This window comes from Eschrichtius robustus, chromosome 8, assembly GCF_028021215.1.
Source record: "Eschrichtius robustus isolate mEscRob2 chromosome 8, mEscRob2.pri, whole genome shotgun sequence".
NCBI classification, from domain to species: domain Eukaryota; kingdom Metazoa; phylum Chordata; class Mammalia; order Artiodactyla; family Eschrichtiidae; genus Eschrichtius; species Eschrichtius robustus.
In genome coordinates, this window is record NC_090831.1 from 70,915,218 (window position 1) to 70,942,008 (window position 26,791).

Genomic DNA, 26,791 nt, shown 5'->3' on the forward strand with positions numbered 1-26,791 from the left:
CTGAATCCAGAGATATGCCTGAGTCAGAGTAGAAAACCCCCGGCTCAGGAAATACAGTAAGGAGCGAAGTGTTTGGGCCATCTTTTGGAAGAAGGGTTGATTCTGCTCCAGTGTTTGGGGGGATATACACATCTCTGGTAAACCTTCAGCTAAGCTAGGCTCTGCCACAGTTATCTGCTGTAATGTTATCTGAGTCCAAAGAACCCCACACACAAGAAGCCTCTGTTATTACAGACAAAGGTTACACACACTGCTCATGGCTGGATAAGCAGACATTTGCTCTGCTGTGTCCACGTATTTACACAGTCCTGAAGGATTACAGGCTGGAGCACAATTCTTGTCTATTTTTTAATAGTTAATATTTTCAGGATAAATCTCAGAGTTTCCCCAGGAGAGAAAAAGAAATAAGCTTGAAATGTAAAATTTAAAAGAAAAAAATTTGAACACCTAAGAAAGGAAAAGAACCCTGGGATGGCAATAGGAAAGTAGGAGAGTGAATTTCTGGCAAAGAGGAAAATTAGGTGATAAGAAGATGACTCATTAAGAGAGTGAAAATAAGAGCTTTCAACATATTTGGAAGGCAGTTGCTACTTAGTAAAGTAGATAGAGTACCTGCCAGAAAGTTTTCCAGTGAAATCATTCATTGGTTATTTTAATTAAAAATATGACTATCAACCAAAGAACCTGCGGCTGTGGGCCATAAACGAAGTACTTACAGTGCATTATGCTGATTAATAAAAGGACTCTGATTAACCTTGCTGACTAGGGAATTCCATACCAAAGAGATAAGTATGATATTCTGCCTGTAACATTAATGAGCCAAGGCTCATGCATCTGAAGGAGAATCAAATGTGTGGTTGAAAAACCTTTGGAAACAGCTTTATGGATATTCACGTTTCCCGTATGGAGATCGCCTAGTGAGAACCAATATGAATAGCTTTGCGTTTTCTTAGAGACCCACTTTCACTATAAATACTGTGCACTTGGCTCATAACAAACTTTATATCATTGACATCCCTTGACTATTCAACTGCTAATTGCATTTGGCAGTTAAAAGTTGTTCGTGTATTTAACTTTTCTTCACTTCATTCCCATTTTAAAGTGGTCAGCTGGTAGATGTAATTTTGCTTACTTGTTTATACTTTTCAGACCCATGTATCTGCCATTCTCTAGGAGATAATGCAAATGCCAACCGGAATGTTTCTTTGTTTTAAAGAATGGCTTTCTTTTTTTAAAAATTTTATTTTATTATTATTTGGCTGCGTCGGGTCTTAGTTGCAGCACGTGGGCTTCTCTCTAGTTGTGGCTCGAGGGCTCTATAGTGCGCGGGTTTCATTCCCCACGGCATGTGGGATCTTAGTTCCCCCACCAGGGATCAAACCTGCGTCCCCTGCATTGGAAGGTGGATTCTTAACCACTGGACCACCAGGGAAGTCCCAACCAGAATGTTTTTAATGTTTGCTTTACAAAGTGTGAGAGAAATATTTTTAATTGATAAAACATAATTTTATCTGAAGATTTGATTATGAAGTTTAAAATAACTTGAAAAAATAGAATGACATGTCTCAAACTTTAAGAATCATTATTAGGTGCTGGGGCTAGGCAGGGCCTGCCATCTGAACCTGGATGCTGGCTTCTAAATCTGTTCTTTGTCTCACAGGTGAGAGAAGTTACTCAATGAGATGGGGAAGCAGAAGTGAATTTCCAGACACTTTGTTCTACCTTCCTCACAAAGTCCATATTTTATATTTGCTTTGGAGGTCAACTTTTGATTATTAGTGTACCATTTAGATTGTGGATTGGGGGTTGCAATGTTTAGATTCCAAGTTGATTTCTTCACCAACAGACTTCTGAGCTGCCTTTACAAAAAGTATAAACTTGCATTCATACTGGCTTAAACATACCATAATTAGGGGAGAAAATGTGGTCACTTTTAAAAATCCTATGTCCTAAAAGAAACAAAAATTATTTGGGATTAAACGTACCACTGTTGATCTTCCACAGGACAATCAAATGTTGAATACAGATTACATTACTAATTACACAAGCAAATTTAAAGGTAGCATAGTATGTTCTAGATTTTACACAATGTCTTGCTTAGTAAGCCAAAAATTACTAAAACCTGAAGATTCCCACACTTTAAAAGTAAATAGGTGGGCTTCCCTGGTGGCGCAGTGGTTGAGAGTCTGCCTGCCAATGCAGGGGACACGGGTTCGAGCCCTGGTCTGGAAAGATCCCACATGCCGCGGAGCAACTAGGCCCGTGAGCCACAATTACTGAGCCTGCGCCATCTGGAGCCTGTGGTCCGCAACAAGAGAGGCCGCGATAGTGAGAGGCCCATGCACTGCGATGAAGAGTGGCCCCCGCTTGCCGCAACTGGAGAAAGCCCTCGCACAGAAATGAAAGACCCAACACAGCCATAAATAAATAAATAAAATGAATAAAAAATTAAAAAAAAAAAAAAAGTAAATAGGTAATGTTCTATTTCTTCTTCTGGATGCTGGTTGCATATGTTTGTTTATTTTGTGAAAATTAATCAAGCTTCACACTTAACGATTTGTGCACTTTTCTGTTGTAGAGCTTTTTAAAAGAGCTTAAAAAAATCAAAAACTAATGCATAGCAATTCAACAGCATTCAACATCCAAAAAGTCTGCTGTGATTTAATAAGGTCTCACAAAGTTTAATCTAGTCACATACCCTTCAAGGCCACAAAGAGTCTCATTCCTTAGAATTATTCAGAAAGGAACTAACTAATTCTGACTAACTAACGAACAAATGACCAATGGAGCCTGCTCAGCTCTACACTAGTCCCCGGGAATTCCTCTGTGACTTAGAAATTGATATAACCACTTAGGTCTACTTTGCTTGGCTAGCAACTAGGATTCTATGCATCACTTCCATTCCTGACTAAAATAAAAAGTTTGATAATTAGGCTGGAAGCCGTGTGAAAATATCTGAAGAAACTGAAGAAAATGAGGCTTCAATCTGGGATTAAGATTAAAGAGACAGATTCTTATACCCATATTCATATTAAACAGAGAGTAAGTGTATTTCTTTCTATACACACACGTGTACGTGCACACACACACATGCACACACACACGATTTCCTGCATAAACCCTGAAGATATGGCCACAAATCCTATCATTTCTTGCATTCATCCACCTGGCATGCATAAGAATGTTACTGTTCTCTTTTTTTTTTCCCCCAAATCCAGAGAGTGTAATTTGCTTTCTCCCTAATTGAAAGTCCCATCCCACAGTCCTATGAAAACACTCATTTGCATGAATGAAAATTTAGCTCTATGAAGACCATAGGGAGTCAGCTCATATTGACAGAAAGATTTTAAAATGCATTTTTTTCTCGTTCAGGGATGATAACACCATTGGAAGCAAAGAAACGGCACCCTTCTTCTCCAGAAACTGCCACTAAAACTTCCTTTCTCACAACCTCCGAACCTTCGCATGATCTATGCAATTTGGCATGCTCAGATGAGAAAAGGCAGTCTTCACAACTCAGGGTCAAATAAATTACCTGCTGACTTGGACATAAGTTATTTTAAGCTAGGCACGAATATAAGTTTTAAAAAATACCTTAAAAATGTATTTAGCATTCAGGCAGTCTTTCACTGAACAAATCCATAAGATGAAAGTAATCTGATCATATAGTATACATTCTTTCTTAACAGAATCTCCATCAACCACTTTTTAAAAAACAGACCTCTTCTTTGTTTTCCAATCAAGATATCAATGCCAATTTATAATAAAACCCTCAAGTAAAAATCATAAGCACAGTAACTGGCCTCAACTATTCCATCCTTCCTTCAGAACTGATAGTAAATTAATGTAGAAATATATACCATTAGTATTCATTTCTGAAAATTGATGGTGCTGATGATTTATATACAAATGGAAAGTATTTTAAACATAAAAAAAAAATGATCTTTCTCAGTGCTGTACACAAGACCTTATCATCTATTTTGTTTAAACAGAAGTGATGTTGAACATGGTGTTTGTTTGCAGTCCGCTTACCAGATGGCCTCGTTACTCAAATTTCCCATTAACTAGCTGATTTGGGAAATCAGAATCTGCGCACTTCTAATTTATTTCTGACTTATTAAGCATGGGTTCCAGAAAATCCCATGATAAAAAAAAAATTCAGTTCTAATTTTTGCTATCCTTAGTTCTTCATAAGGCAGATACTTCGTGTTAGGTAGATCTACAATTTTGATCTATCACTGTAGTCACGGAAAAAAGTTAACTTTTTGTCTTTTCTGGTTTCACCTTTTCTGCCTGAACTGAAAACTCATTAAAATGACAAGGATCATAAAGGTGTATCACGGTACAGCCTTACCCATTTATTAACCCTTCAAATAGGGGCAAAAATCCTCTTTTTCCTCCAGGTGGATGTAGAGATGATATATCTTTAAGTAGCCCTGTTAACAGAGGGCTGGCAGCCTGTTCCCAAGCCAGTCATACTGTCTGGATTAGATCTCAGCAACCTGTTTAGCCATAATCTAGAGATGGTTTCTTTATTCTATGTACTTATAAGAAGAAATAAAGTTAGAAATAGAAGAAAATTGCATTACTGAATATGATTATCCAGGATTTCAAATTCTAGGCACAGGGATACAGAAAGAAAAGAGAAGGAAAGTAAAGAGAAGAAAAAATATATTTATATATACATATACCAGCTCATGATTTTGTCTAGTTTAAAAAGAAGGAAAAGATTACATTAGAAATATTTTTTAGGTATATATTTAAAGAAATAATAAGAGCTACCAGTTTAGATTGGGTGACTAATGCTGTGCATTAAAAAAACAAATCCATTTTCTATCGATTTTACAATTACACCTATAATTTTTACCTTGTTTATAAGATGCCAAAACCAAATTCTCATCTTCGACTTCAAAAACTGTGTCCACATCTATTTCCCTTTGGATTAAAATGGCCTTCAATTTTCCGAAGTCATTTGACTTGAGAGCCTCAAGGAAATTTCTCTTAACTAACTTGGCAGCTGCAGATTTAGTGATAGGGGCAGCTGTGCCGTCCATCCTTCCTCTCCCTCTGGAAGCTTTGTTGTGATTTATCAGGAGAGCGGCACCAAGCTAACAGGCACATGCTAGAGAGCCCACAAACTGTCAGCTAATTTTATCCCAAAGTTATGCTGAGCCGTTCTATTTATATAGGGATCATTTCAAACTTCAAAACATCCTTCTTGGCTGTCACTGCACTCTCAGGTCTTTTAAACTGGTTCTATACTAACTAATTCATTGAATAACATAGTGTATCAATATGAAGGAAAACCCTCACAATACATTTCAGAGAATGAAATGTCACTATTATTTCTTATACAATCAAAGTAATAATGTAAGATTTAAAAGCTCTTAACTTTTTTTTTTTTTTCCCTCAGTAAAAACATCTGGTGATCTGGTGCCCAACTGGAGATCCAATGTCTTGCTCTGATTAACCAATAGCCACAAATGAAAATTTGCTACAGTTGCTAATACATGTGCTTCTGAAAACCTATAATAATTCTGTAATAAGAGCCTGCAAAATCAAGCATGGTCATACACATTTGAAAACAAACAGAAGGTTATCAAGTGACTTAGGCTTGAAAAATGTCAACACCATGAAAGAAAGCAGGGTAGGGTGATGGTGGTAGGGGACTATTTTAGGTAAAAAGAGACTAAAGAGACAAAACAGCTAAATGCAATGACTGAGTAAACTTTATTTAATCTTGTATTTTAAAAAATCAGTTAGAAAAGACTATATTGGTACAGTTGTGGAAATATGAATATGGACTAGATATTACTTGATAATATAGAGTTATTGTTAATTTTTTAAGGTGTGGTAAAAGTATTGTGGTTATGTAGAATAATATTCTTATTCTTAAGGGGTAAATTGTCATGATGCCTAAAGCTTCTTTTCAAATAATTCAGAAATACAAAAATAAATGTGTATATATATGTATATATATATACGTGTATAGATATGTGAGTGAGTGTGTGTGTGTGTAAACAGAGACAGAGAGAGAAAGCAAATGAGGCAAAAAATTAAAAGTTGGCAAATCTAATGAGGGATTTACAGATGACCATGATATTATTTTTTCAGCTTTTCTGTAAGTTTGTAATTTTCCAAGAGAGGAAAATACTCAATTTTTAAATGTATAAATCATTACAAATTAGAAAAATTGTGATAGTAAATGTTAATTTGAACATAAAGAAATTACACTTTATATATTGCCTGTGGGAGTCAAAACTGGTGCAAACTTTCTGCAGAATAATTAGCAACATGAATTTTAAAAAACTAAAAATGATAATAGTATTCAATTCTTAGAATTTACATAAGCATATAGACATGGATGCAAATCGTAACATAGTATTTTAACTTATTTCATTGATGTGTAACACAAATACAAGAAAGTAGAAAGTGACAAGTCATAAGTATACGGCTTGTCCAATTTTTACAAAGTGAACACACCCCTGTAACCAACCCCCAGGTCGAACCACAGAGTAGTTCAGGTACACTTGAAACCCCCTTTATGTCACTTTCCAATCCAAACACTCACCTGACCCCCAATGACAACGATTATCTTGACTTCTAATACTGTAGATTAACTTTGTTTTTTAATGTTTAAGATTTTTGTTAATATTCTTAATTTTAAATCTTCAAGAAGATAAAATTTCAAGCTTAACATAGTGTAACGTATTTGTACTGAAATAACAGATGGATAAATGAATACAAATGTACATATGGATGATTATATTGTTAACAATAGTAAAAAACATGGAAGCAATCTAAGTGACTGACAGTAAAAAATTTGATAAACAAATGATGTCATATCCATCTAATGAAACACCCTTCAGTCACTATGACTAGGTAGATATATACTGATTGTAAAATATCTATGAGATAAGTAATTTATAAAATAGTATATGTAGTATAAATATTCTTTAAAAATATCTATACTTATATAATGGACAAATATATATGTATATATTTACATAATTTGTATCTATCTATATAATGTATAAATATGTGTACTAAATGCACACGTAGGAAGAAAATTCTGTACGCATGCATCAATTCCCAAATATCATCAGCTTTTATCTCCGAGTGCTAAGATTACATCTGATTTCTTCTTTATCTCTTTGTTATTTTCTGAAGTCATCTACAATGAGCACAACTTACATTTGTGATAAAAATGTATTTCTGCACTGAACGTATTAATAACGATAACTTGGTAACGCAGCATGAGCACAGAGTTGTAGATTCCATAAAGTAAGGAACTAAATCATTCTCCTGCCCTCAGTGCCCAGTATGAACGAATAAATGAATAATGAATGAATAAAGAATTATTCATTGATTATTTACGTCCTTAGCACTATGCTTGGTTGAGAATAAGATACTGTTCCTTTTATGTCCACATGTGTGACTCAAATATAGCAATTATTGATTAATACGTTTTGTCCATTTTTGACAAACCTAAGACAAAGAAGAGCATTCCCGGTAGAGGAAACAGAGACAAAGAGGAGTTTTACTTCATTGGAGGATAATTAGTCCTGGAAAAGATAACCAAAATTCACACTACCTAAAATTAAGACTGAATTTCACAGTTGGGGGGTGGGGGTGGGCTTCTCTTAATTCATCTTGAGAAAGAAAAGCAAAAATTCTAGGGAACATATTTTCATCTAATATTTAACTTGTAGGTTGACAGTTACTTGTATAATTCATAGAACCACAAAATACAATGTTTACTATTTTCGGAGAAAGATATTTAATTCTTCTGATTCAATTTCATAATAACATGAAGCAATGTACTTTACCTTTTGAATGGTTTCTGTCAAACTAATATATAAAAAGAATCATATTTACAAACGTACTCAAGAGCTTCAACAGATTTGCCAAGGGCCTTTCTTCATCCTTTGATATTCCAATAACATACAAACTCAATGGCTGGAGTTCCCTCTAAAACACCAATCAAATCCTCATGCTCTCAAACTTTTCTTATTCAATTATTAACAGAAATAACACTGACAAATTGCCATTAGTAAATGGTTTTGTATGTGATTTGGGCAGTTCTCCAACGTTTTCATCAATCTCATGAAATCTTAGCTGATTTACAAAATTTGCAATTTCACTTTGTGATGGACATCAGAAAACCCAAGTGAGATATAGACCCAACAGTCAAGGGTATGTTCTCATATTTGAGTTTGCCACCTTGTGACCTGAGGGACTAAGATAATGGGTGATCAGTTAATAGGCTCCATAATTCTTAACAGTAATAAAGTTTTTAATCTAACCTTACCATTCCAAATTTTACATTTTCTGCTTTCAAGGATAAACAATAAGTTGAGAGGGAGGGAGGCAAATACCAATGAATATTGAAAAGAAAATATCAGATAATACATAATTAAATCTCACATTGTGGTTCACAAAGCAATTCATTCCATTATTGGAAAGTTAAAGTCAGAGCTTCCTTGTTATATTGAGTCAAAATCTGCCTATTCATAATTTCTTCCCGTTAAGTCTAATTATGAACATGCAATTATACATTTACAATTATACTCTTTCTAACATTTGAAAATAGCATTCTCTCTCATTAATCACTTTTTTTCCTCAGGTAGCGTCAACTGTTCCTCATTTGGGGTGATTTTCAGAATTCTCTTGTCCTGCCTGTTCTCTTCCGGATCCTCTTTAGTTGATTGATAAATGCCCCTCTTAAATTTTGGTGCCTAACATGGAACATAATATTCCTAGAGGGAGCTGAAAACAAAGGATTCTGATGGATGACACCAGGGACACTCTATTTTTGTTGAAATTGTATTGGGATTCTTAGAGGGCACTTTGCAAGCTTGCCTCGTGTTACAGTTGTAATTCCTTCAACAAATACCTACTCAGAACCTTCAATATGCCAGACACTTATTCAGAGCACTGCAGTGGACAACAACAAAAATCCCTGCCCATGCGGAATTAAGCTAATGGATTTAAGTAGTAATGAAGTCCCCAGATCTTTCCAATCTCCTGTACACTAGAAACTGTCACAAAGTTGTAATTCACTGAATTTCATACAGAAATAATATAGTTTATATGCAATTAATTGATCTGGCCCCCCTTATGGGTTTTCTACATAACTTAGTGGCAAAGGGAAGGACAACTTAATTTTAGTCCAACCGGATATGCTTAGTCTGATCCAAATATTTAGCAGTCTCTTTAGGTAAATCCTCAGTCTCTTTGGATAAAAGTCTCTATCTTTGAGAATTTTGAATTTCCCTCTAATATGGTCATTTCTAATATGGATTTCCCTCCGAAAATATGGGATATGTATAGGGGCAATACTAATTCAAAATACTAGTTCAATATACTAATACTTAGCATCCAGAATCAATTAGAAGAGAATTTAGCCATAAATAACCAGTATGGCTAGACCAGTGTACACCAGGTGAAGATCAGGCAGGGGTAGGAATGCAGCTTATATGACCTCATGAGAGGAGAGGCAGTCCTAAGATGAACTCATTGTCCTCTAGACCCTCCCTGATCTTCATAGCAGAGTGGCTCCTCTAAATTGGTCTTGTCTGGGTGTATTCAGGTTTCTGGCGTCCACCACTGGAGAACGTGATCCTGGTCATTTGCCTCCAATCTTGATGTCCTCAAATACCACAGCCTCTGGCTATGTTAGTCCAATGTATGCTCTGAAACTCTGTGTCCTCTCGCCAGGCACACTGCCACTCTCTCACACTTCATACAGAGACCATGAAGAACCAGCAGCTTTCTATAGCCACCTTCTTGCCATCTTTTTGGGGCCAGAATGGACATGGACCTAAGCTGAGGGCTGGGGTTCTCCAGGGGGTCTACATTCTCCCTGATGCTGAGCCACTGATCTCAGCATCTTCAGACCTCCTCAGGCATATCTTGTTACCAAGTCCCCTCCCCTCTCCATGGCTCCACCAACGTTCAACTCTGAAACAAGTGTGTGACTAGGGATGAGAACGTGGCATCTAACCCCTCAATCAACCCATATCTCTTCTCATAATCCCTCAAGACTTCCAGCCTTCCTGACTAAAAGGGTCCAGTTTTAGACTTCTTACTTCCTCTTTAACTTTTTCTTTGTCTCCCTAGGTCAGCAAGCTTGTTGACCTCCCTCCATAGGTGGAAGAGCTGTTATCTTTACATTGTGGAAGAAACTTTGGATCCTGAATCCTTTGAGCATGGTTCTTGGTATACTAAAGAAGGAGATACAATGATTTAGAAAAAAATCCTCATTTTCTTAAAGCCTGATTTTCACAACTATTGCATTTCTAAAAGTCAGCACTGAGATTTAAACCTTATCAAAGGCCAATATATCCTAGGGTGTTCTCATACTTTCTTTCCTTGGGTTGATAAACATCAAGACTTGGCCCTGAAGGCTGAAGGCTACAAAGTACACGATTTAAAAATGAAAATTAAAAGCACTGATTTAATGTTTGGAAACAAATTTCTAATTTTGACCTAAAGAAAGGACTTTAAGTTTTCCCACAGAAGCTATTTCGGTCCCATCTCATAACTATAAAAATAAATAAATGTAAATTCTGCAGAATATTTTGAGAAAACAAAGCAAATTTCCATGAAGAAATGTAGAAAATTGAGAAAGTCATCTGGATTATTGTGCTAAAAAATCAATTATTGACCAATTTATCTGAGCGGCAGAGGATAAAACTAAGAGATTATTATTTGCACTTACAAAACAAATAGCAGCTTAATTAAAATGCCCCTCAAGGTCATTCTAATATATAGGAAGTAATGTGACCAATGCTAATAAAACACATTTGAGAGCTTTCCGCACTATCCAGACCACTGCTTCGAGCCACCATCTCTCTAGGCCTCAGGAGGCAAAATTACACAGAGACTATATTTCACTCTGTCTATTCAGGCCCGTCAGAAATTCCTGTCTCCTCTGATCTTAAAAATAAAAACTCCCCATCCCATAAGAAGAGTTTTTTTATTAGTGTTTCACAACATGCTCAGGACAGTGTCCTCTCCTCTCGGAGCAAAGTGAAGAACCTGCTAACAAGGTGATGATATTGTGCAAGGGGCCTGGAAGACCCTCTTGTACTCTCTGAGGACCTATAGGGGAGGCAGCAGGCACAGAAGCCCGGCTGCTTGTTTTCTTGATGTCTGTGTACAACATAATCTGACCACTTGGAGTATCTTCTCTGAAACACAAATAGCTCCTTGGTCCCTGAAGGCATTTAAACATGAATTTGATGCTACTAAGCCAGCAACTACCTATCAAAGGCAACGACAGAGAAGAAATCAGAAGCCAAGGCTTCTAAGATATACCTACAGAAACCAAAACTTCTGTGAAAACAGAACCCCTTGGGCCTCCCTGACTTTCGTAGGCAGATGAATTAGGATGTCCTTGCCATCAGCCCACAGAAATCATTGCTAAGGTGGTCTGAAATCTTTTTCTTCTTAGCTGCTATACTTAAGTCTACCATGTAGCATCTTACTGATTACATGTCATCTTGTTTTGTTATTGTGTCATATATGTTAGTGTTAATGTTTTATATAAAGATTGCTTTTGGTTATAGGTAACACCAACAACTGAAACTGACAAATAATAAAAAAGATTTATCAGTTTACAGAATGGACAATTCCAATTAAAGCATGGGTTTCAGGAGAGCTCTGATCCAGGGATTTATAAAGTCATCAGGGCACTTTCAGGTTGCTGGTACTGTTAGTGGTATAATTATAATTGTCATCATTATTTCTAGTTTACAGATTAGGAAAACTAAGAACGCAAAGACTGTAAGTGAATTATACAAGGTTAAATGACAAATAAGTGACAGACCCAAGATTCAAGCCTACTCCTTGAGACTCCAAGCCAATGTTGCTATTGGAGCAAAGGCTTTTTATAGAGTTTTGTGAGGCACTGTATTATGATCACTGAGTAACCTAGGAAAAAATCTGCTTAATTTACCTCTTCATTCAATAAACATTGATTAGGAACTTACTATGGGCCAGGCACTATATTAGTCCTCTTTTGCTACATAACAAGTAACCCCAAAATGCATGACCTTAAAGCAATAATAATCACTTATTATCTCTCACGGTTTCTGTGGGTCAGGAATTCAGACAGGACACTATGGGAAAGGGAAAGGCTTGTCTCTGCTACATGATATTTGAGTCCTCTGCTGAAAGACTCAAAGGCTAGGTGTTAAAAGATCCCCTTTCAAAACGGTTTGGTCACTTAGCTAACAAGTTGGTGCAGGCAGTTTGGTTCCCGTCCATGTACTCCACGGGGCTGCTTGAACGTCCTCATGACATGGCAGCTGGCTTCCCCCAGAATGAAGAACCCATGAGAGGAAGTTGGAAGCTGCAATGCCTTTTATTACCTGACTTAGGAAGTCATACACCACCACTTCCACCATATTCTTTTGGCCACACTGAGCTGCCCTGATTTGATGTGAGATGAAGATAAAAGAAAGGCATGGGGGACTTCCCTGGTGGCCTAGTGGTTAGGATTCGGGCTTTCACTTCAGGGGCCCGGGTTATATCCCTCGTCAGGGAAGATCCCACAAGCCACACAGTGTGGCCAAAAAAAAGGAAAAGAAAAAGAAAAAGAAAGGCATGAATACCAGGAAATGAGAGTCATTGGGGGTTCATCTTAGCCACTGCTGGGGCTCTTCTTAAGTACCGTAAACACATGAAGAAAATCCCTACATTTATGGAGCTTGTGTACTAGTGAAGGGATCACAGGGGAATCAGACAATTAAAAAAACAGTAAAAAACATAGTTTGTCAGGTGGTAATACATGCCATAGAGAAAAATAAACTAGGGAAAGTCTAGGATCCCAGCCAGCCCATAAGTCACCCATGTACAGATCAGAAAAATGTATGTTCCTTTGGGCCAATAAGTGAAAAAAAGCATCCTCCACTTCCAGGCTAGTCCTGGGAAGGTGTTATGGCCTTGGAAAGCACGGCAATTTCAAATATATGATCAGAGAAGTCCTCACTTTCCCTGAGCAAAAACTTGAAAGAAGTGTGAGAGCAAGGCATGCTGATATCTAGGGGAAGAGCTTTCTAGGTCACGGGAGCAGGAGATGCTAGTGCCCTGAGATAAGGAAAAGGAGGTGACCCTAAAAGGCCATCCTCATTCAGATACCTCTACCTCTTTTCAGGTATTTTTGAAGCTCTATAAAGCTTAACAGTGGAACTGATGTATGTCATTTATTTCATTTCTTATACTTCTTGAACCCAAGTCCAATTCTCTAAGTTAAGCCTAGAACAGCATTTTTGTATTTGCTGTGTGTCTGGCCTGGTAGTAAATTCTCAAAAATGGCTTATCATTGATGATGGTTTTATATTTTCCATAAATAAACAGAAAAATACACACTTCATTTTATTTGTGGATATTCAGTATTGAAGTGGAGCAAACCCAAAAAATTTTCAAACTATATTAGGGTTTCAATTCTCTGTTCTCCAAGGTCCCTATATCACCCTTCATGTTGGGGCATGGCAGACGATTTATAACAGAGACCTCGCAAACTAGTACCATTACAGCTATACTTCTGTAACAATGCAGATCAAGTCTGTGTGCTAAGCATACTATTTCAGAAGAACAATTTCCATGGTTGAAAGAATCAAACCAAACAATGTATAAAAATGTGATTTGTACATTGTAAAGCATTCCAGAAGCATTACAGGATTACTGTTGCTGCCGTTCATGTCAGTGAGAGCTAACAGAACATCACAACTCTCCTGAGAAAGAAAACCCTCCTGAGTAGCTCCTGGGGTTACTGTAAAAGAGCACTGGACTGGGAAACCCGGTTGTGCTCCCAGCTCTGGTGATAATTAGCTGTGTGTTTCAAATAATTCAAAATACCTCTCAACGACTCAGTTTCCTCTAAATCAAAATGAGACCTACTAGACCCACTCCTCAGCCTTTCGGTTTTTTTTCCTCTCATTGAATTCGGGGTCTCCTGGATATTGGCAAAGCTTGACAGTGTTTTACAAGGGCAGAAGTCCGTGCCCCATTCTCTGAATGGACTGCCCATTGCCCTTGCCCGCAGAGAGGGTCAGTTTCTGTCTTCAACCAGTTGGGGGCGCTGGAAGAACTCTTAAAACCGTCTCAATTCTAAAGTTCTTGGTGGAATTACAAACTGGAAACGTGTGTTTAGCATAAAATCTGTTTTTAAAAATCCCACAAATCACTGAAATGATTGCTTTGTAAGCAATAGGGCTCAAAATCCTTCTCAAGCACATCTTCGCTTAGAACTCTATTTGTGGCCTGGCATCCTTCTCTTTGGAATGCTGAAGCCATTCTTTAGCCACTACTACACACTTGGAATTAATATCAGCGAACAAACCAGCTGTCTTCCATGGGAGAGTACTTAGACTGAATTTGTAGTGCATCACTCTGAGCTTTTCTAGAGCTTCCTGGTCGCTGGCACCATGTTACATTGTTCTCTTTCATTTGCTCCCTTAATGAGTGGTGGGTGACAGAATGGCTGGATTGACACAGGCAATAACCAAGCTCTGGTCCACCTGAATTTTGACAGACTACTTTTAATGTCATCGTTGACTGTGAAAGACAAGGTTTCTTGAGATAAAACATCCCTGCGCACACAGGGGGGCACTGACTCTGTGCTCCAGGTCTCCTAGCAACTGGCCTGCATTTACATGCCCTTCCAGCATGGTTCAAACGCCCAGCGCAGCTTGTATTTCCATCCCTCACCCTGTTACACACTTCACAAAATCAGCTCTAGGGAATCATTTACCACAATTTTGTCTCATCAGAACATATGCAGCATTTGCATCCTCTTTTTAATTTTGACAAATTTACAAAGGAAGAGGGAAGGAAACTGCCCTTCCCTTTCAGGTGTTAAAGACATCAGACTGTTCTGACTTGTCTTTTCTAACATTCTGGAATGTCCGTGAAGACCTACAGCTCTCAGAAGCCAGGAAGCTGTTTACCAATTGCAAAGATTCCTCAACTTTATTTTATGTTTGTGGAGATACTAAGCTGTGAATGCCCACAAAATGCATGAAAGCTGTTGGTGCTGGAGCGCTGCTGAACATAACACATAATCTCTGGGTTCTTACAGAGAGAATTTTGCATGATGAGCCATGCAGACAAAGCTTCAGTTACAGGAAAACCATAGGAAAATAATCTACCTAAAGAAAAACAGCATTCTTGCTTTTTTCAAGAACTTATTTACTTGTCAAGTAGAATCACAGAATTTTAAACTAGAAAACAGTTTTGACTTAAGTGTATCAAACCTACTTACTTAAGGGAAAAAAGTACTGAGACCAGATAGCTTGTGTGACTTACTCAAGATTCCACAGTTAGTCAGTGGCAAAGTGGAGACTCAGGGTCAAGCTTCATACTTTAGCTTTTGATGCTGCCTCCCTACAGCTCTCGTTTTATACCTCCTCTCCCCGAATGGACTTAGCAGTGTGAAGAAAAACTAGGCAGCCACTTTAGTGCACACGAGAAAGTTATCCTACTCTCTTGATAAATTTATGAAAACTTTACAAATTTGTAAAACAAGCAGTGTTCAATTATTATTCTATATAGGTGATGTTCTGTTGTGGTCGCTACGTATTCAGGGGATTCAAAAGCTGACACACAGTTCATCCTTTGGCAGATATTTAAGAATGCTCTCTTAGAAAGAAATCCACAAATATAGCTTCTAACAACAAAGCACGTTTAAAAGCTGCAAACATTTTTCTGGAGAGAGAATTAAAGGCATGCTGTGAGTTGTCATTTATGTGCTGTCTTTAACACACCAGGCCACATGATGGCAGTGTTACTCGGTAAAAGAACCTGGAAAAACAACTGCAGTATCCCCTGGGAAAAAAATATATATACGCCAATGCAGATAAAACTTGATCCAGATTAAATCACAAATATGGGTTAAAAATTTGGGGGGTTTATCCACTTAAACCATATCTTTTATGATCATATTTTCCTACAATGAATTTCTCTGTTCAGAATTTGCCATGGGTCTATGATGTTATAGAATGAATTTCAAGATGTGAGTGGCTAGCAAATACATAAATATAAGTTAAACGTTGTTTGGAGGGGGAGGGCGGTTGTCGGTCTACTGTTTGTTTTCACTGTGATGGTATTAAGAAGAGCACTTAAAATAATAAACTAAATATGTTTTGTACCGTGTGTCTTTAGATTCTTTCCAGACGGTTATTGTCTTATGAGTCTCTGTCTTTGGGTGTGGGAAAGCAAGGCAAGCTTGCTTCTCATGCTCAGAATTTTCCTCTTAGGCTGAAAATATTCCCTCTAAGACGAGAAGGAGATTTCCTGAGTCTCTTCTAAAAAGGCGTGAAGCCACAGATGGAGGTGAAAGCAGCAGCTACTGTCAGTCAAGGCCCCAGGCAAGACTGTGAAATCAAAGATTTGTTCCCGTTTCCCAGCCCCGGTCCTTTCTAGTGTCTCTTAGGCTGCCCCTTGATAGCGCCAGGGGGTAAAAGAGCTAGGCTTGTCCTCTAGATCTTTCTTCTATTTCTTGATCCTTCCTAGGTGGACTTTGTATTTGAAACACGGGTTGTGAACTTTCTATAAATCTTACAAGAATGAACGTCAGTTACCTGCAAGGGAATATCTGGAGACAGGCATGCAATATACACCTAACTCATACAGCTAACAGACTTGGCCGGAAGCTGTCAGATGACTCTCTGGGCTTGCCTGGCAGTCCTGCCACCGCATACCACAATTCAACAACTATTGACAGAGTTATTATTTATGTGTCTGACACTCTGGTAGGAGTGGCAGCAGGATGAGTAGGAGGATGCAGCCCCCCATCTCAAGAACTTATAGTAGAATCAAAGAAATGAGAAATACAGACTACACAACAGGGCAGAATAGAATATACTGTGAGAGTATTATGGAAGGAAGAGCTCACACCTTCTGATTGAAGGCTCAAGAAAGATTTCATAGAGGAAGAAGTGATATTTGACATAGGATTTTGATAGAAACCGAAAAACATCAGGTGTTTGGTTACACTGTGGCACCACCTAGGAATGCGCTCTCCCCTAAAATCTCCACTCACTGAAGGCCCTTCCCAGTCTTAACCTATGTCAACTATCCCTCATGGCAGGGAGTGAGGGCATAGGGAGAGAATGGTAATCCAATTTTACTAAGATAAAAAGAATCTCAACCGGAGAAATAGAAGATAACACTGGACAGCTGATTTGGGTCTATAACTATAGGAGGCCTTGAATGCAAATAGAGCAGTTCATGTTAAACCCCACCAATAATGGGAATCACTGAGGAATGCCAATACTCTGGGTTGTAATTTTACGTCCAGATTCTGTATCCAGCTGGGCATAGGGAGAACTATGTAAGAAAAGATAGTCATTAAATATAACTGATGACTTATTCTATTCTATTGGCAGCCTGAATTATGATAAGGGTTCTCAAACTTTAAGGTACTCCAGAATCATCTGGAAAGCTTGTTACATTGCAGACTGCTGGGCCCCAACTCTCAAAGTTCTGATTAAGTTTAGGTGAGACCTGAGAATTTGTTCAGTGCCAATGCTGCTGGTCTGGGGACCACACTTAAAGAACAATTAGTTTATGGGCTCTATAGAATATTTGCCAGGTTAGAAAAAGCTACCTCGTCCTAAGGATCATACCACAAAAATACCTCCTAAGCCCTTCCCTGATTATGGTTTCTATATTTCAGCGATTGGGAACATCAGATAATTTTTATCTTAACCACATGCCTGTTCTGAATTTAAAAAAAAAATTGCTGTTGAAAACATGGTATGCATATAATATAAAAATGAGTTTTTAGAATTTGTTTTATTTCCATCACAGACCTCACTGACTTGAAACTGTATGTTAAGTGATCACAACCAGCTATTGGGGGCTACAGTAACTTAGAATGTTGAAAGAAATATACAAAAACAAAGACCCAAGAAAAGAAATTTAAATGATAATGAGTGAGATGACTATCCCATTTGATAAATTTTATTTCTTTAAAATATCAAAACATTACCTCTTAAACGATTATTATTGTTTCCAGTTTTTTTCTAGTTTTTCACTAGCATAAATAATGCTATAATAAACATTTTGTAAAAAAAAAAAAATCAAAACATATAAGATATTATTAAGTGCTATAGTCTATGTATATCCTATTTTTATATTTTGGCCAAAAAAACAGAGAAAAATACAAACGGCCGTTTATATATATAAACGGCTGGGGTAATCATTCAATTGAATAGCCAAGAAAAGCTAATGGGCTATACAGTTCAGGACACGTATGCTCTTGGGGGCTAACGTGAGGTCAGGAAATGGTATCAACCTGATCATGTGATGTACAGTCTGGGCCCTATCTGTTATAGGTGTGCCTCTGCTTTTAGCAAATGCCACACATAAAAAGCCAGCTTTGCAGAAAAGGTCAGGATTCATTGAAAAATCCTGGAAGGAGTCTTTGAGATAATTTATGGCTTTATTTTACAGTTGCTGAAGGTGAAGTATAAAGCGGAAATGTGTCCAAAGCCACCCAGTTTCTTCTTTCTATCCCGCATCCCATCTAACCTGATAGTCAGTGAGTAAACACCTTCCCTTCTCTGATTTCCCGCACCCTTCTCTTCCACCAGCCCTTGAATCTCTCACTATTGTTCCCCATCTGTTGGCTCTGTCTCTCCAACAATGATTGCAAATGCCTCAAAAACAGGAGCCGCTTCTTCATCCCTCTCCTGAATTCCCTATGGATACATTAAGGGGATGATTATTCCATTTATTAAAAAAGAAGAAACCTCCAAATTACAAAAGCATTCACAATAGGATCTGTATTCTATAGGCTCTTTCAGGTTGCAAGAGCAATGGAGACCAATCGTGTTTCCCTCATTAATGGGGGTTTATTGTGAGGACAAACAGGACGCAGACTCAGCAGCTGCACACACAGCCGGCCCCACCAGGAACTCCTCACTGCCTGTTATTGTCCTGCATGAACCTGTAGCTCCTACGGCCGAGGCCGCGCAGCTGCTCTCCTGACTTAACTGCTTACCCTCTCTGTACCTCGGGTCCTTCACCTTTAAAATGGAGATCATCATAATACCTACCTCGTTGGCTTGTTGGGAGGATTAACTGGGTTGACATATGTAAAGCTCTTACAAGGGTATCTGGGGCATAGTAAATGCTAGAAGATGTTGGCCATCACTATTAATTCAGCCCCTCCCCAATATCTCCTTGAATATGAGGGTTCTGGCTCCTCTGAAAGATACAGGCACAAAATTCCCTTTTTGTCTTCTCTGAGAAGTTGGCTTTCCCCCCCCCACATAGTTTCTGCTCACTGGTATCATTACTGCCCTGGTGCAGAGAATCAGCTCACTGCCCTTCACTTCAGAAAAGGCCTCAGGAGCGACTGATTCCATGGAAACTCGCCACTGGTGAGCAATCATTTATTCTAGTGCCAGACTGCGGGAGGATTGAGAGAGGAAATGGAGGATTTATCAGATTAGCTTCCCTGTACTGAGGCAGTTTGAATTTTCTCTACAAGTTTTGGCAAATCTTGACTTAACTATAGCATGGCTAAATTCTACAAACACTGTGAGGTGGGAAATAGAGATTCCCAGAAGGACCTGAGCTGAAATTGTAGAGTTGGACCTGTGTGAGGCTGCAGGAGCACTGCTTGGGGCTGGCTGCAAATCTCGCTGAGGTGCTAATGTTTTATCATTCTGCAAAGAGGCTCTCCTGTAGTTAGCCCCGCTATTCAATCTGGAGTCTGTCCTGAGCCTTATTTGCTCAAGGCTATGCACATGGACCTAGGCAGAACATCCTTAAAGCCCCTATTAGTGAGAGCTGACTGCTTTCCCCTGTGAAGACAAGCACTACATGGCAGTAAAATGCAAATCCACTAACAGGCAACTGCAGATTTATAGCACTGCAGTTCCAGAGGAATCACAGGAAATAGAACCTTGTCTCTCCTGGAAAATCGGAGCTACAAACTTCTCCAGATTGCTCAGGACTCCACACAGGAATGGCTACATAATTTGCAAGGCCCAGTGCAAAGTGAAAATATGGGATCTCCTGTTTAGAAATTACTACGACTTTCAAGATGGTGACAATAGAGGATTAATACAAGTGCTGGATCTTTCAGAGCACAGGGCCCTGGGCAACTGCCCAAGTCACATGCCTATGAAGCTAGATCTGATTCCAGGTGTCATTGAAAAATGGCACTTATGGTTTAAACACATCATATGGCCTATGGGGAGAGAATATGAGTGCAGGGGTCAACCTTGTTTCCCCACCTCCTGCAGCCCTGGGGACAACCACCCCATCAGATGGGGGTAAAATCAAAACGGACCGCATTGCTGAGCCCCGCCTAGTTTTACTAGTGATATTGTGTCATGCTCCCACCACCACACACCACACACCACCCTTTGCTGTGAGTCTGAGGACACTCACACTCCCCCTCTGGTCCTTGTGGTTTCTGCTTTGCATTCAGTAAGAGATCGAGTAGCACAGTGCTTGAAAGTACAGACTCCGTACCATTGCTAGTTGTGAAACCTTGGGCAAGTTATTTAATCTTTCTGTGCCTCAGTTTCTTCATGTATAAAAACGTGGATAACAGTAGTAGCTGTCTAAGAAAGCAAAATATGTTAGCACACATAAAATACTTAGAATTGTCCTGGGTACACAGTAAATGTTCTACGGTATTAGCTGTTACTAACCTGCCACCCTTGTCCCAACTGAAATCTTCTGTTGCTACCATCACTGCCCTCTGGACTCCTGAAGTTCATGTTGGGGGTTGGGGCATTCCTCCACTGAGGCAAGAGGGTACTGGGCCAGGACTTCAAATTCATTACAGGCCAAAAATTCAGACATTTGTTTATATTTCCAAATGAGGTTAGATACATATGTTCACAGAGATACACTAACAACATTGGAGGGCCTCTGTTCCTCCTACAAAAGTAATTGCTAAGTGTAAATATTTTAAGTTCAGTACAACCCTACTTTGGCATGTCCTCATTTTTAAGTATACTGGAGGCTGTGGAAATAGAGGGGGCCTCCTCAGCGTATCAAGGGTCCTTGACACGGCCACTCCTGACCTTCCTCCTCTTTCCAGTAGTTAGAAAGGCAGGAACTGGAATCCACATTGTTTTGCAAATGAGGAAGCCCACAGGAAAGAGAAGGGAAAAATAACATGGTCCCTGAAGCAGGAGCTCTGGGGATCAAAACTGACTCAAGGGTTTCCCTGGTGGCACAGTGGTTGAGAATCTGCCTGCCAGTGCAGGGGACACGGGTTCGAGCCCTGGTTTGGGAGGATCCCGCATGCTGCGGAGCAACTAAGCCCGTGAGCCACAACTACTGAGCCTGCACGTCTGGAGCCTGTGCTCCACAACGGGAGAGGCCACGACAGTGAGAGGCCCGCGCACCGCGATGAAGAGTGGCCCCCGCTCGCCGCAACTGGAGAAAGCCCTCGCACAGAAACAAAGACCCAACACAGCCATAAATAAATAAATAAATAAATTTATATTAAAAAAAAAAAAGACTCAAACTCCAGCCCTGTTTTCTGTGAGGCCAGCCATGTTCATTGAAGGGAGCATCTGTTTTTCTGTAGAATGGATTAAATGTACCTTCTTCCCTAAGTCACAGGGCTGCTGGCATTCGGGCAGGATAGATACTTCAGAAAACACAGTAAGAATGGAGCCAACGGGGAAAGGAAAAAAGGAGACATTTCAAAGAGGTCATCAAGAACCAAGTCACTCTGGTATCAATGATGGCTGAAAATGGAAATATGGCATAAAATAGGAGTTGACTTTAAAGCTCTAGAAGAAAACAAACAAAAGGTTGAGCTTACTTTGTAAACAGGGTCATATACTATGAGTTATGTGTGAATTTCTTTCTCTTGTTTGGTGATAGATTAGAAAGGAATTTTAAATAAAACATAAATATCTTTCCTAATTGGGGGGGTGGAGAGGGAAGAAAACCCTACCTTTAGTTTCAAGTGAATTAATGGATGGGGAAGTGCGAAAATTATCATCAGCCTTTCTTCTTACCGTCAGTCACCACAGCTGCAATGCCTGTCCACACAGCAAACAAGAAATGAGAAAGCAGCTGCCGATGCAGCCTCTGCAAGGCTTTACTGTCCTCCTGGCGGCGCAGGGGTAGACAGGGAATCTTGAGCAAATCTGTGTACTCTCTGCTTGGTAGATAAAAAGAGAATTTCATTGCACAAGGTTTATAAATGTGGCCCTTGCTACATGTGTTTGTTCATTTTTTAAAAATTTTAATGGAAAAACAGTATTTTATTTGCTTAGATCTACGCATTTTAAGAGTCTTAAAAATAAGCATAAAAGAGCTTTTACTGCAACATAAAGATCAAAGAGAGTCGATTTCCTCCCATAGCTATTTCTTCAGGTGTTTTTTATTCTGAAATGTTATCTTCTTCTTTTCAAAATGGTGCCCAGAATGAAAAAGCAATCTGTATTTAAATACTTGCATTATATTTCTTTTGCTTTTCAAGAAACTGTGTGCCCAGACATTTTATGGTCAGATTACACTTATAACGAAACTAGAACAAAAATTCAGAAATTGTATACCTGTAATTTGGGGGAATGTGTTTAAAATTAAAAACAAAAACCAAAAACTTTTTCCAAGAAGAAGCTCTGTGCACTGTATTAGGATGGGCTACTCTGATTCAGAATCTGTTGCCATGGTGACCAACCTGGGTGCCTTGTGGGCTCTGTAAGACAGGCTAGTGTGGTAATTATATAAGCTGAAGTGCTGCTGAATAACCCCAGGAAGGCAGGACTGCCTCAGTGCAATTTCTAGGAAACAACTATTTTAAAATTCATACATCATAATGCCTTCTTCTTTTATATGGAAATCTACCATTTTGTATTTTTTGTATATAAATCTGATAAGACTGATAGAGGAGAAAATAAAATTTACTAACTTCTGAACATCAGAAATATGCCAAATTAACTGTATTTTATACTAATAAATTTATTTCCAACAATTCTATTTTTTTATGACTGGACAATGAACCAGCAATTAAATGGCCTACTGTTTGTCATAATATGCCACGTGCGACTTAGTTTTTTAAAAAAATATGTAATATATAATAATTATAAAAGTATAAGTAGATAATTGATTAGAACAATAAATCAATGCCATTTTTAACCTAAATAGACAAGTTAAATTAGTTAAGTGTGAAGTGCAATTAATACATAGATTTCAATAATTTCAATGAAAAATATATTTAAGAAGAAGATACATACAAATCTTATCAATCTTTTTCATATTTTACATTTCACATTGTCACACATGGTCATAGGCCACGCTTGTAAGAGATAGATCATTACTTGACACACAGGAAATTGGTTTCTGATGATGATGTAATGTTATTCCTTCATTCAGCAAACAGTTACTTAATGAGAAAGCTAGATATTTCACCTTAAACAAGTCTTTTCACCTCCTCGGGTCTTCAGTTTCCTCATCTGTAAAATAAAAGTTCGTATTTGGGGCCTATCCAGATCAAAAATTCCGCAGTTCTAGAACTCACAAGATAAAATAGTCTTCATTATCAGTTGTCTAGTACTTTTACTTTGAAGTAAGAAAACTATTTATTCAATACTGACCATATCTTGACACTGTGTTTGACTTTTTTACTTATATTACCTGTGGTACTATAAGGTAGGTACTGTAATCCCACTTAACAAATGAAGAAACAGGGTATATAATTTGAATCTAACTCAAATTTCATGTACTTTGTATTACACCATGCACATTAGTGAAGAATCTTCAGCTATCTGTATGGATGAATGATTTCTTTGTGATGATAAAAAAATGTAAAGTACGATTGTATGACATGTCAGAACTCTGAAAGCATTGATTTTTTTACTTATTAAAGAACTCTGAAATCAATGTGACAAAAGACTAAACTGAACTGTCATGAAATAGGGACTTGCAGGTTCTTCCAAAGGCAATGGGATGTAAGAAGGGGACACTACTTAGTGCAAAAACAATGCTAAAAATGGGACTTAGACATTCTCTTACTGTTTATTAGTACCCATTTTTGTCTAGTCATACTTAGGTGATTAGTCATGGATCTAGGTCTGATGAATTGAATTTTATAAAAATTAAATGCTGGTAAAAATAACCATTGTAATGAGCACTTAAAATGACAGATATGACTTTTAGTATAGGCTTTCTTCATTAACCTGAGTGTTTTTTCTACTACTCCTCAGAAAGCACTTTCTCTCCCCCTGTATTTGAAGATGAGGCTGATAATGAAGCGGCTATTCAGGTGTCCACATTTATTTGCAAAATCATTGTGTATTCCACAAGCTCCCTCCATTACGTACATGGTCTTCTGTTCAGTAGTTTTACATACTTTTTACTGAATCAATACTGGCCCTTTCCTGTTCTGTCCAAAGAAGAGGCCTCCCCAAATGCTTTATAACTCAATGAATGCAGTTCTGGCTCTTTATCTTGGAGACTTTTTTGCCTCAAGTCCCAATGTTATACCCCATCTTGTTTTCTGTTGTGTGAAAGAGTGGTCTGATGACAGATTTCATTTCCCAGAATTTATTACCTATTGTGTATATTGCGGTTCAGTCACAATGACCCCATCTGCATTTAGGTTGAATGGGGGGCCCCCACCCTGACCCAATTTAATAAAAAAATAATGAGGCCACTCAAAGCTCATAGATGTGTCAGCACTATGAAAAGGGTCTATAATCAATGCAAATGTGATGTTTTCCTGCTTTGTGGAGCACAGAGGTTTGACACCCATCTCTTTTACTGGATCAAATCAGACTCCCTCTTTGCTTTGAGAATCTAATGAAAGGTATGGACTTTCTTCTTCCCTCAAAAAAAAAAAAAAAAAAAAGCATGTGGCTGGATAATTTATTGAAATGTTAATTGGTGGGTTGTTTCATGCTCTGTTTTTTCCTCCCTCCTGTTTCAGGAATGTGGTCAAGCCTCTTGAGATGTGAATTGTCCCCCTGAGGTTGTACAGAGCACAACCTGCCAATCCATTCATGGGAGGCCTCCTGGAAAGTTCGGGAAGCTTTGTATTGCCCAAGGATGGGGCTGGGAGAGTATCAGTAATGACCAAGCTCGGATTTCCTGCCATCCAAGGCAGAATGGGGGCCTGAGGTCAAGTTTAACTTGATTTAAAGTTTATTGCATAATGTGATGTTTTTGCACACTTGTGTGTAGATATAGGTTCCCATCCTCTCTATAATTCTATGTACCCACACATAATTTTACACAGTATTTCTGAGGGTTTGTGACCTCCATCCCCCAATTCATCCTACCCCACTCTCTGAGGTCAATAATAAGAATTTTAACGTTTATTAAGCGGTTACTATTGAGTTTTAACACAGAATAATTCATGTATTTTTAATGAAGAGGAGTAAGGGTTAAGAGGTTAAATAAATTTCTTAAGGTCACACAAGCCATATTGATGGAGGCAGGATTTGAATCCAGACACACATGGGGTAGCAGTAAGCTATACTGTTGCACAAAAGCCATTGCTCTACGATGCTATCCTCAGGACTGAATTTTATTTCTTTTATCTTCCTTAGTTTCCTAAAGACACCCTTTAGTAATCCACGCCCCTGAACCTGGTCATAATGTAACAAATCCCCATACAGAGATCAGTCACCATTCACACTCTGACATATTAAATGAGGCCCCTGCTATGTGCCATTACCTGTTGGACTCAGGTCCCCACCATGCCATCCCCACATCTTAGAAGAACTCTGTGGCCTTGACTGGCTATTTCACCTCTCCAAACGCCAGATTCCTTATCAATGAAATGGGGATGATAAAAATACCTATGACATGAGATTGTTGTGTGAATTATATCAAAAGCAGGGCACATTAATTACTTGGCATAGGATAGGGCCTAGTACATAAGAGTTCAATAAACGGCAGCTCACTGTTATAATTAAACTGCATTATTCTAATCATGAAGAATTGCCCTCAGTTGATACTTCTTTGAAGGCAGACAAGGCCGGGGATCTGGAAGGTCTTCTGTGACTCCTTCAGGCTTATAAATTCTTCCTTTGCACTACCATAGTATTTTGAACATACTTCATTGTTGCTTTTTGGATTCCATAAAAATTATGTTTTCACATATCTGTTTTCCATAACTGGACTGATAGCATCATATTGATTGTTGACATCTCAGTATCTAGCACAGGATCAAGCACTTAGGCCAGGGACTCCAGGAGTCCACCCCAGTTGTGCCTGGCTGTGACCTGGGTATGGCCAGAATAAAATATGTCTATAATAATAATGATTTTGTATGTAGGAATACTAGGTATGAAATAATATTTGAAATGGAACAGAAAAGAATTAAGTACTATAGTTTCACATATTTTACCATTAGCATTTTTCCCCAGCTTTATTGATATATAATTGACACATACATATTACTATTTTTCTTATTCTTCTCAGGGACTATTTAATTTTTTTACTGTAACAGAAAACATAGAATATAGTAATATTTTAAAGGTAACACACATCCAGCCTTCAAGTGAACTAAAGATTTTGTTAGATGTTCTTTATAGGATTTAAGTTAGAATTTAATATTGGAAAAAATAACTTATCATTGACAATAAATATACGACTTCTTACCTTTCCCTAGTTTTTGTAAATTGAGATCATTTTAAGTCAAGATTGGTAGCATAAAATGTCTTCAAAGCTGGTGCACAGAACTCCTGTACCAGTCATTTAAATGAGTTCTCAAAGAGTTGAAAAGAATCCTGATTTCATTCAATTTACTACTGATGTGTCTCATGGAGAGAAAGGTTGACTATTAACA

General features: G+C 38.3%; 1 protein-coding gene across 1 annotated transcript in view; it reads right to left on the reverse strand.

Moving 5' to 3' along the window:
- The window catches only part of ASB4 (ankyrin repeat and SOCS box containing 4), a 117,047-nt gene that overhangs the window by 56,793 nt on the left and 33,463 nt on the right, over positions 1–26,791 (reverse strand). Inside the window, exons 4-5 of the mRNA XM_068550623.1 lie at positions 23,410–23,453; positions 22,011–22,153 (exon numbers count right to left, since the gene is read on the reverse strand). Coding sequence (XP_068406724.1) covers positions 22,011–22,153; positions 23,410–23,453 — 187 coding nt within the window. The remainder of the gene's footprint in view (positions 1–22,010; positions 22,154–23,409; positions 23,454–26,791) is intronic.